This window comes from Oncorhynchus keta, chromosome 2, assembly GCF_023373465.1.
Source record: "Oncorhynchus keta strain PuntledgeMale-10-30-2019 chromosome 2, Oket_V2, whole genome shotgun sequence".
Classification (NCBI taxonomy): Eukaryota; Metazoa; Chordata; class Actinopteri; order Salmoniformes; family Salmonidae; genus Oncorhynchus; species Oncorhynchus keta.
Window position 1 is genome coordinate 39,614,098 of NC_068422.1, and position 12,416 is coordinate 39,626,513.

The 12,416-nt window shown below is 45.6% G+C and overlaps 2 protein-coding genes across 2 annotated transcripts in view; one reads left to right on the forward strand and one right to left on the reverse strand.

Annotated features, from left to right (window-relative positions):
• Window positions 1-4,145, reverse strand: part of LOC118361773 (galactosylgalactosylxylosylprotein 3-beta-glucuronosyltransferase 2-like) — a 31,862-nt gene extending 27,717 nt beyond the window's left edge. The window contains exon 1 of the mRNA XM_035741990.1: window positions 3,042-4,145. Within this exon, the coding sequence (XP_035597883.1) occupies window positions 3,042-3,566 (525 nt within the window). The 5' untranslated portion in view covers window positions 3,567-4,145. The remainder of the gene's footprint in view (window positions 1-3,041) is intronic.
• Window positions 4,146-7,480: 3,335 nt separating this feature from the next.
• LOC127909357 (salivary glue protein Sgs-3-like) lies at window positions 7,481-8,635 on the forward strand. The gene is made up of 3 exons (XM_052470310.1): window positions 7,481-7,498; window positions 7,896-8,144; window positions 8,270-8,635. Exons 1-3 carry the CDS (start codon window positions 7,481-7,483, stop codon window positions 8,633-8,635), a joined length of 633 nt encoding a protein of 210 aa, XP_052326270.1.
• Window positions 8,636-12,416: the final 3,781 nt, after the last annotated feature.

Genomic DNA, 12,416 nt, shown 5'->3' on the forward strand with positions numbered 1-12,416 from the left:
ATTTGAGAACAAGACCAACTAAATTCTATCAGCATATTGATTGATTGATTGCAATACTCGTGCTGGCAAAACTCTGGATCACTGCTACTCTTACTTCCGCGATGCATACAAGGCACTTCACAGAGTTTCTATGGGATTAAGGTCTGGAGACTGGCTAGGCCACTCCAGGACCTTAATGTGCTTCTTTTGAGCCACTCCTTTTTTGCCTTGGCTGTGTGTTCTGGGTCATTGTCATGCTGGAATACCCATTTTCAATGCCCTGGCTGAGGGAAGGAGGTTCTCACCCAAGATTTGACGGTACATGGCCCCGTCCATCGTCCCATTGATACGGTGAAGTTGTCCTGTCTCCTTAGCAGAAAAACACCCCCAAAGCATAAAGTTTCCACCTCCATGTTTGACGGTGGGGATGGTGTTCTTGAGGTCATAGGCAGCATTCGTCCTCCTCCAAACACGGCGAGTTGAGTTGATGCCAAAGAGCTCCATTTTGGTCTCATCTGACCACAACACTTTCACCCAATTGTCCTCTGAATCATTCAGATGTTCATTGGCAAACTTCAGATGGGCATGTATATGTGTTTTCTTGAGCAGGGGGACTTTGCGGGCGCTGCAGGATTTCAGACCTTCACGGAGTAGTGTGTTACCAATTGTTTTCTTGGTGACTATGGTCCCAGCTGCCTTGAGATCATTGACAAGATCCTCCCATGTAGTTCTGGGCTGATTCCTCACCGTTCTCATGATCATTGCAACTCCAACGAGGTGAGATCTTGCATGGAGCCCCAGGCCGAGGGAGATTGACAGTTCTTTTGTGTTTCTTCCATTTGCGAATAATCGCATCAACTGTTGTCACCTTCTCACCAAGCCGCTTGGCGATGGTTTTGTAGCCCATTCCAGCCTTGTGTAGGTCTACAATCTTGTCTCTGACATCCTTGGAGAGCTCTTTGGTCTTGGCCATGGTGGAGAGTTTAGAATCTGATTGATTGATTGCTCTGTGGACAGGTGTCTCTTATACAGGTAACAAACTGAGAATAGGAGGACTCCTTTTAAGACTGTGATCCTAATCTCAGCTCATTGCTTGTATAAAAGACTCCTGGGAGCCAGAAATCTTTCTGATTGAGAGGGGGTCAAATACTTATTTCCCTCATTAAAATGGAAATCAATTGATAACATTTTTGACATGCGTTTTTCTGGATTTTGTTGTTGTTATTCTGTCTCTCACTGTTCAAATAAACCTACCATTAAAATTATAGACTGATCGTGTCTTTGTCAGTGGGCAAACGTACAAAATCAGCAGGGGATCAAATACTTTTCCCCCTCACTGTAAATCCCTCACGAACTTTTACAGATGCACAATTGAGAGCATCCTGTCTGGTATGGCACCTGCACCGCCCATAACCTCATGGCTCTCCAGAGGGTGGTGTGGTCTGCACAACGCATCAACTGGGCAATCTACTTGCCCTCCAGGACACCTACAACACCTGATGTCACAGGAAGATAAAAAAGATCATCAAAGACAACAACCATCGTGCCACTACCTGTTCACCCCGCTACCATCCAGAAGGTGAGGTCAGGACAGGTGCATCAAAGCTGGGACCGAGAGACTGAAAAATAGCTTCTATCTCAAGGCCTTCAGACTGTTAAACAGCCATCACTAACACAGAGAGGCTGCTGCCTACATACAGACATGAAATCATTAGCCACTTTAATAAATGGATCACTAGTCACTTTAATAATGCCACTTGAATAATGTTTACATGTCCTGCATTACTCATCTCATATGCATATATTGTATTTCATACCATCTATTGCATCTTGCCTATGCCGCTTAGTCATTGCTCATCCATATACTTATATGTATATATTATTACTCCTGTTTTTCTCTCTTGTCCCTGTTTTCTAGTTTTCCTGGTTTTGACCATTCTTCCTGCCCTGACCCTGAGCCTGCCTGCCCTGACCCTGAGCCTGCCTGCCATTCTGTACTTTCAGACTCCAGCTGGAATACTGACATCTGCCTGCCCCCTGTTTTTGTAATAAACATTTGTTACTTCGAACTGTCAGCATATGAGTCTTATCCTGAGGTCTGATAGCATATAGATTAAAAACCTAAGGCCACCCTCTTGACAGTGAAGAGAAAACATTTATGTTTTAAAGTACATTTCCTGCAATTGTACACATTATGTCATGGGGCGTAGAGAAAATGTTGCAGTTTTACAGCAAGTTTGCTGTAATACTACACATTTTCATGGTGCGGAGAGAAGATTTTGCAATTTTCTAATTATTTTCATGCAACAACAAAACAATGTTAATCAGTGGGGTGTAGAGAAAAATGTGCAGTTTTAGAGTAAATTTTCTGAAATTCTACACATTTTGCCATCGGGCGGAGAGAAGATTTTGCAATTGTATAACTAATTTCATGCATTTCTATAATCTTTTCCGTGGGGTTGAGAGATAAATGTGCAGTTTTACAGCTAATTTCCTACAATTCAATTTTTTTTTGGCCATAGGGTGAACACAATGTTTGCAATGTGGTATCTATGATCAATGGCGCCACCCTCCAGTCGGTTATTCGACCATAATTACGACAAATTTAGATAGCAGGCTGCTAGGCTAACTTACCAATCTAAAACGTTTTAGCTGACGTGGGCTAATTGAGTGACTGTCAGTGACTGACATAACAAGCGAAAAACTGCTGATGCACAACCACGTTTTTAAATCAATGAGAGATGAGCCCCTGCTGTCGATTAGGTTATTTGAAGAGAAAATGTTTTAGAAGATTACAGAGCCAACTTGCTCAAAACAAGTTTTAGGCAAATTAACTCTGGGTTGAGTTATGTGCGGGTTTTTGTTCTATCCAGAATCAGTGTCTGGACACAGTGGCCCTCAAGGACCAGAGATGACCCTTGAATATATCCCAGGCTTATTTCAATACTTTGCCTGATTGCACAGATAGGCTATCTGAAAACTCTTGTACTAGAAAACTTTGTTGTTTGTGTGAATGACATCACATGCCATGTAGCCTATCTGTCATTAATGTGCTTTATTACCTCTTCAAACAGTTCCAGACTGTATGTGTTGTCATCGTCTGCGAAGAATACTACCCCCACGTCCTTCCGAGAGCGATGTGAACGTAGCCACGATAGAGCCGTGTTCCTCTGCTCAGTAGCACGAGGCATCCCGGTCCGTTTAAACCGGCGGGGCGTAAAGATGTTCAAGTGTGTGTATGGCATCCCGGAGTGGGAGAGAAAGCCCGCCACCAGCTCTGTGCGCACGCTCGAGTCCTCAACTACGATCCAGTGGAAGCGAGGAACCTGGCAGAAGGTGTTAGCGAGCCGGGTAAGTTCAGCTTTCTGGACTGGCCGGTTGTAGGTCGGAGTGATGGCGTAGATTACTGGGAGAGCGGAGCGATTGGCCCGAGGAAGTCTGGTTCTGTCATGCCGCTGTGCGCCCCCGGCACGGCCCAGGACTGGACTTCGCACGGGTGTCCTCTTGGTGTCAATATCGATCATGATGATGACGATGAGGACCCAGGGCAGGAGAATGAAGAAGCGGCTGTAGAAGAGCGATTTCATTTTGCCGAAGTTAGGTGATAAACGAGCGGTGCACTCACTCTATCTCACTCACTCCATCACATCCAAGCATCCCACCACGATCATGCAACAACAATTTGCACTCTCCAAAGCTATTTTAAGAGACCACGTAAAACCCATTTTTAGAAATTAAGACTTTGTTTATCTCCAATAAACAAATAAATATCAAAATTCATCCCGTTTAGGGTTATGAAAACATAGTCCCGTCCGCGTCCCGTAGGGACTGTTTGCTGATGAGTCTCTTCCCAGATGAAAGTGGAGAAGTGCCTCACATCCCTCGAACGAGAGCGACGAAACGAACCCCTCAAAAAACAACATTTAATCCCAAACGCAGTCTTCACATGCCTTCAACCCACAACCTTTTCGATAAACCAGAAATAGCTTTTCGCAGATATCCACCGGCCGCTACTCCCGTAGTGTCTGGGAGAAAGGGACATCATTCCCGGGATGAATGCGGCTTAACTCGGTGTCTGATGGGCAGTGGGGAGAAGCAGGTGCGGGAGCGTCAGTGCAGAGAGAGGAGAGACAGCGGTGCGAGTGGACGGGAAAGATTGGAATGGACAGGGAGAGAAAGAGAGGAGGAGGGGAGAGAGAAAGGGAGACTTTGTTATGCTGCTAGAGAAGCACGTCAGTGTCCGCTGAGGATGGAGATAAACTCACCCTACAGACAGACAGAGAGACAGAGAGAGAGAGAGATAGAAAGAGAGAGAGAGAAGCACCATCTTTTGATAAAACGTTTGCTTTCGTTCTAAATGATAATCGGAACTTTGATTTGCACTGCAAGTTGTCCACACCAGACCAATTGAGCTGGCAGAATTGAATGAATAGAAATAAAGACATCTCTCTGGAAGCTAGGGAAATCAGTAGCCTACAGCATGACATTCATTTAGACTCGGTCTCGTTGCCACCCACTATCGTAAATAATCTTGAAATAAATACTAATTACTTATGTGAACAAGTGTGTATTATATTAGTTGCAGGAAATAGACTTTAAGTTTGATGCTGGTCATCCTTACATGGTTTTGGACACCTGTCACCAGCTATTTGGATATTCAGGAGATGTTTCCCATATCTGGTACCCTATTTGTTCAGATGCAATTAATTGCTTGTGCTTGGAAAATATTGAAAACAAAGATGGTTATTTCTTCTCCTATCATGATAAGGAACACTGATATGGATCCTAATCTCGTATATAGCCTAACAGTCTAAATTGGACTGTAGCTTCTGTTATGCCAGACTCTGGTATTTTATTAATAGAGCAGAAAAATAGAGCCTGATTTGCAATTCATTATTGTCAATTGGTTTAAAAGATGACATCTATACCAGTACATAAATATCGAGTGCATTTTTCAATGTCAGCATGTGAAATCTCTTCTTTGAGTTATGACCAGTCAATTACTCATTCCCCACATCTAGCCCCACCCTCCTCTCCCCCGCATAGGCTCTGTGCCATCAGCATGTACCTGTCATTCAACTGTCAGACTGCCTTGTCCGTGCCCCATTTCCATCAGATACTCCATTCTTATTGGGTATTGACATGTGGCAGTGCTCTCTGCTATTGGGAATTACATGACGAGGGGTTCTATGAGAAATGGATGCCTCACTATCAGTTCTGATGGTGGAAATCAGAGCTTTGTTCTGTTCTGTTGCTTCTTCGCCCAGGGGATTGGCTATTATCTGACATCATGTCAAATGTCACAGGAGTTGGTCTGAGTTAGAGAGACAAGGGAGCATGAAACAGAGTGATGTGTTTGCTCGAGGCAACAATTAAGTGTATAGCCTATCTCACCTGTCTGGAGAGGCCTCAGTAATAGACAACACGCACGCACGCACGCACACACACACACACAAAAGAAGGTAGCATCACACTGGCAGGAGAACAATAGTGCACAGATAAAGAGTGTGTGTTTGTGTGTGAGAGAGAGAGAGAGAGAGAGAGAGAGAGAGAGAGAGAGAGAGAGAGAGAGAGAGAGAGAGAGAGAGAGAGAGACAGACAGACAGACAGACAGACAGACAGACAGACAGACAGACAGACAGACAGACAGACAGACAGACAGACAGACAGACAGACAGACAGACAGACAGACAGACAGACAGACAGAGAGAGAGAGAGAGAGAGAGAACCCTGGGTCCAATCTACTCTTTGTCATCCTGGTAATACAGCATAGAGAGTGAAAGAGAAAGAAAGACAGGGAGAGAAAACGATGGCGGGGGAAGGAGGTGGATGTTTACTGATGGAGAGGAATATTCAGTTAGCTCCCAGACCAACTGAAGACTCCTACCATCCAAAGACAACAAATGAGTCTTCCATCGTATATGCATAAATCACAATGGAACACGATTTAAGTGATAATTTAGAGTACAATTCAATTTAGAGACAATTCAGATACTCTCAACAAATGGAAAGTCTACAGGGCATTTGTCAATGCCATTAGCATAGAAACGACTTTCCGTCCTCCCTATTGTGTAAATTGGAGACAAGCTAATACATTTCCCTCCAGCATAACTCAATTGGCACAGGTTGTTAGTTGTTTGATGGGGAAGAGGATGGAGATGCTATTAAATTTACTCCCAGCCCCAAAATCGATCCCGGGCAAATGTATTTATTGGAATTTCGCAATTAATTATTTGTTTTACACCCAATTTCATCCTCCTAAGAGGTGATGGAGGTTTCTGTTTATGTACTTCATCTCTCCATATACTGTAATGTAAAGTGGTGTGCTGTATAGAGGCAATTCTAGGTCTCATCCATTGGCTTGATACCAGCATCTACATCCCAAATGGAATGTACCAATAAAGGTAAAACTAGAGAGGAATAAAGTAGTCTGTGTTGTCAGCCTGCCGACCACAGCTTTCCACACGATTTTCCCTAGAGCTTATTCCCCTTCCCCTTGTCAGCAACAAGACACGTGCACGCACGCACACACACACACGCGCGCGCACACACGCACGCGCACACACACACACACACACACACACACACACACACACACACACACACACACACACACACACACACACACACACACACACACACACACACACGCACGCACACACACACACACACAGTGTCAATTAAGACTCATAATCCCATTAAATGACCCATCTACCACTATAAAGGAATTGATTCCTAGGATGCTCATTGGTAGAATGTCTATCAAGCACCTTTTAAAATGTACTTATCTAAGCATTTACACCCACCCACACTACGTAATGGATGAAATTCAAGCCTACCTGTCATTCAATAGAATCTGACACAGTCCTATATCACTTACAGGCTTTGTCAGTTTGAAAAACACATTTACTAACAGCGTCACATAATGACTTTGACTGCAGTACCAGAGTGAGTGTGTTGTTTGTGAGGAAATGAAAACACTTACAGCATCGCGACCAAACAAGCTGGTGTTAGGCTAACCTTGAGTCTCTGGCAATATCTTTCCTGATTTACATAACAGAAGAGAGCTTCTCTCTGAACGCAGTGTGCTGTAAAGTAGTTTTTCTGCTTTGCATTGTGAGAGAGAGCGAGAGAGACAGATCGTGAGAGAGAAGAGACAGATAGAGAGAGAGCAATCAGAGCAGTCAGAGCATGCTGATGCTATCTCTGGCTCCAAACTTTTATGTTAGAGAGAGGCTGAGAAAATGTGTGTGTGGTTTAAGAATTCTAATGACATCCAACAGAGGTGCCAAACGGAACTTCATTCCTCTGTATAAGTAATGAAGGGCTGTGATTGAGACGGGCATTTCAATAGACTGCCTTGTCCTGTGAAGGACCCACTGATGTGTGTGAAATGAATGCATCAAGAAGGCAGAACTCAGGGCTTTAGTCTGATGTGGTTGGTGACCGCTCCACATGCTGTAACAATGTAATCCGTTATCGTGACACTTAGTCGGTAACCATGCAGACGAGTGACAGGGTGAGCGATTGGAAGCCTCACCCACTTCTACACAACACAGACGACAGGGAGATACATCCTGTGTCTGGAGTGACATCAAAATGTGTCCCCCCTATAGAGCACATAATGGAACTTGGGAGACCATAGAGATCAAACTGCCTGGAAGGCTGAGGGATGGGACTCCATTTGGCTTCATTTCTATGCAGCAGGTGTGTCTTGTGTCTGCTATACTTTCCTATCCCATCCTTTTCTCCACCCCTCCCAACTGCTTCCCGCACTCTATCCGTGGTGCTGATGAACAGCTCCTCCTCCTCCAATGGGAGGAAAGCTGTACCCCCTATCACTCACACACACACACATACACACAAGGACACACACACGCTCTCAGTAGAGTGGTTCCTTGCTAGACCCAGATCAGTTCAGCACAGAGGTGCCAGAACCAACCCAGCTCAGCCAAGTGGTGCCAGGACCAACCCATCTCAGCCCAGCGGTGCTGGAACCAGATCAGTTCAGTACAGAGGTGCCAGAACCAACCCAGCTCAGCCAAGTGGTGCCAGGACCAACCCATCTCAGCCCAGCGGTGCTGGAACCAGACTGGCTCAACCTAGCGGTGCTGGTCACAGCTCAGCTCAGCTCAGCCCAACACAACCCTTCACAGCACTGGACTGTACTCTAAGGGTAGGGCAAATAGTGGCGAACAGGAGGGTACCCCGGCCCAGACCATACCTCAGCCTCACTGCCAGCCCACATATGCAGAGTTAGCCTTTGGTAAGAGACATATAGACCCTTCAGCCATCGGAGAGACAACCATACCCGGCCCGCATCAGCACAGCTCAATCAGACCCGGCCCATCACAGCACAGCTCAACCAGACTTGGCCCACCTCAGCACCGCTTTACCAGACCCGGCCAGCGTCAGCATAGCTCAACCAGACCTGGTCCATTACAGCACATCTCTACCAGAACAGGCCTGCCTCAGCACAGCTCTACCAGACCAGACCCGGCCCATCACAGAACAGCTTTACCGAACTAGGTCCATCACAGCACAGCACAAACAGACCCAGCACGCCTCAACACAGCTCTACCAGACCAGGCCCACCTCAACTCAGCCCAGTTCTACACAGCACGACCACTACACCAGTCTGGCAGAACACCTTTGAGGGTGGTGCACCACATGATGCAGTCCACACCATGTATCATTCTCATCATCAGCCCTCATATGCTGAGAGTTTGGAGCTTCACCAGCCAAACTGTCCTCCACACCACCCTCCTCAATTCCCCCACAACCTCCCTCCCAGGTTAGTTTTGGTTACCCTACCTACTCCCATCACCATGACAGGCCTGGGACACTCCTTCTCCGAATGGCAGCCCCAACCCTGCAACAGGAGCCACAACAAGGCCTCCTGCGCACACCCAGAATGGAGCATTGGCAGCCACTCCAGTCCCCTGCAGCAGCTCCAGCGGGAGCTTCATCAGGGTGGACTGAGTTCTGCCAAAACTGCTCTTCCAGTTCCCGCCCCAGTCCCTGCATCAAGCGACTCGAGGGAGGTCTGTCAAATGCTCAGTCTGCACTGCTCTCACGTGGTTGGCCAGGGACCTTGGCAAAGTCTCAGCCAACAAATAACTGCAGGTGACTTGAAATCTCGTAGAGGGTTTGGGCTAATGCACCTAAATCTGCCAAATATAATTTTAAAAAATGGACACAATTGACATTTGGGTACAGAACTTAGGTCCTGACATTTTGGTTCTCTCAGAAACATGGTTTAATGGTTCTGTATATGTGACAGGTTACAGAAATGGGGAGTGGCCATATATGTCAAATCAAATGTCCTGTCATCTCAATTTTTGTATATTTATGTTACCAAGAAAAATCAAGCTCCTGGTTGTAGTAGATGTGTCCATAAACCAGAATGCACATTTATTTGTGGCTGGGATTTATCGCCTCCCTGTTGTCATGGCGGATATTATTGCTGCTATTTCTTACAAATAACCCCAAAATGATTTGTCTAGTGGAGCATTTGCATATAATCTCAGCGATCATTGTCCCATAGTATGTATTAGAAATACGAAACAGCAAAATACTAACCCTTGTTTAATTAAGAAGATCAATGTTTTTAAAGTTCTCTCATCAAGGATTCAAAATGGCACCGACAGAGATGGTCGCCTCGCTTCAAGTTCTTAGGAAACTATGCAGTAATTGTCACAGTTTCTGTTTTATTTGTTGTTTCCTTAGGTTACTGCTGGAGGGCACCTTTACCTTGTTTTCTAGTTTACAGGTTACCATGATTAGTACTTGGTTTCACCTGTGTTTAATTACCTTCTCTGTTCACCTGGTTGCCTTGCTATTTAGGTACCTCAGTTGGCCTGTATCTGTGCTTAGGTCTCATGTTTTGTTGGTGTGCTCTTGTGCGGTTGCCTTGTTTTTGTCAAAACAAATCTGAATTTACACTTACCTCTGCTTGCTGTGTTTCTCTGCGCCTGGGTTTGAGTCCGTACAAGCATTATTGTTACAGTAATAAATTTTTTCATGTATTATTTCTTACATTGTTGGCCCGGAAAATCTTAAGCGTTATTACATACAGCCGGGAAAAACTATTGGATATAAGAGCGAAGTCCATTTACCAGCATTGTTTGTGTTTATCTGTCGGCCCCAGCCGTGAACTCGGGCCCTGTGTGTAGTTAACCGACTCTCTCTGCCCATTCATCGCCATTTTACCTGTTGTTGTTTTAGCTGATTAGCTGTTGTTGTCTCACCCGTTGTTGTCTTAGCTTGCTCTCCAAATCAACATCTGTGATTACTTTGTGCCTCGCTGTATGTCACTATGCCTTACATACTGTTGTTTAGGTTAGTTATCATTGTTTTAGTTTACAATGGAGCCCCTTGTTCCACTCATGATACCTCTGATACCTCCTTTGTCCCACCCCCCACACATGCGGTGACCTCACCCATTATAACCAGGTTATCCAGAGATACAACCTCTCTTCTCATCACTCAGTGCCTGGGCTTACCTCCGCTGTACCCGCACCCCACCATACCCCTGGCTGCACATTATGCCCTGAATCTATTCAACCACAGCCAGAAATCTGCTCCTTTTATTCTTTGTCCCCAACACTCCAGGCAACCAGTTTAGATAGCCTTTAGCCGTACCCTCATCCTACTCCTCCTTTGTTCCTCGGGTGATGTGGAGGTAAACCCAGACCCTGCGTGTCCCCAGGCACCCTCATTTGTTGACTTCTGTGATCGAAAAAGCCTTGGTTTCATGCATGTTAACATCAGAAGCCTCCTCCCTACGTTTATTTTACTCACTGCTTTAGCACACTCCGCCAACCCTGATGTCCTTGCCGTGTCTGAATCCTGGCTTAGGAAGGCCACCAACGATTCTGAGATTTCCATACCGAACTACAACATTTTCCATCAAGATAGAACTGCCAAAGGAGGCAGAGTTGCAATCTACTGCAGAGATAGTCTGCACAGTTATGTCACACTTTCCAGGTCTATACCCAAACAGTTTGAACTTCTAATTTTAAAAATGAACCTCTCCAGAAATAAGTCTCTCACTGTTGCCACCTGCTATCGACCCCCCTCCGCTCCCACCTGAACACCATTTGTGATTTTTTTTCACCCCCCATCTAGCTTCAGAGTTTGTTCTGTTAGGTGACCTAAACTGGGATATGCTTAACACCCCGGCAGTCCTACAATCTAAGCTAGATGCCCTCAATATCACACAAATCATCAAGGAACCCACCAGGTACAACCCTAAATCCATCAACATGGGCATCATCATAGACATTATCCTGATCAACTTGCCCTCCAAATACACCTCCGCTCTATTCAATCAGGATCTCAGCGATCACTGCCTCATTGCCTGTATCCGCTATGGGTCCGCAGTCAAATGACCACCCCTCATCACTGTCAAACGCTCCCTAAAACACTTCTGCGAGCAGGCCTTTCTAATCGACCTGTTCCGGGTATCCTGGAAGAATATTGACCTCATCACGTCAGTCAAGGATGCCTGGACATTTTTTTAAAGTAATTTCCTCACCATCTTAGATAAGCATGCCCCGTTCAAAAAATGCAGAACTAAGAACAGATTTAGCCCTTGGTTCACTCCAGACCTGACTGCCCTTGACCAACACAAAAACATCCTGTGGTGGACTGCAATAGCATCGAATAGTCCCCGCGATATGCAACTGTTCAGGGAAGTCAGAAACCAATACACGCAGTCAGTCAGGAAAGCAAAGGCTTGTCAGGAAAGCAAAAGTAGAAATTTACAACATATAGCTCTAACTCCCAAAGGTTTTGGGACACTGTAAAGTCCAAGGAGAACAAGAGCATCTCCTCCCAGCTTCCCACTGCACTGAGGTAACACTGATAAATCCATGATAATCGAACATTTCTATAAGCATTTCCCAACGGCTGGCCATGCCTTCCTCCTGGCTACTGCCCACCCCAGCCAACAGTTCACCAACTACTTTGCAGACAGAGTTCAGTGTGTCAAATCGGAGGGCATGTTGTCCAGACCTCTGGCAGTCTCTATGGGGTACAACAGGGTTCAATTATCGGGTTCAATTATACGACTCTTTTCTCTGTATATTTCAATGATGTCGCTCTTGCTGCGGGAGATTCCCTGATTCACCTCTACGCAGACGACACCATTCTGTATACTTCTGGCCCTTCCTTGGACACTGTGCTAACTAAACTCTAAACGAGCATCAATGCCATACAACAAGCCTTCCGTGGCCTTCAACTGCTCTTAAACGCTAGTAAAACCTAATGCATGCTTTTCAACTGTTCGCTGCCCGCACCCGCCCGCCCGACTAGCGTCACCACCCTGGACGGTTCTGACCTAGAATATGTGGACAACTATAAATACCTAGGTGTCTGGCTAGACTGTAAACTCTCCTTCCAGACTCAAATTAAACAGCTCCAATCCAAAATCA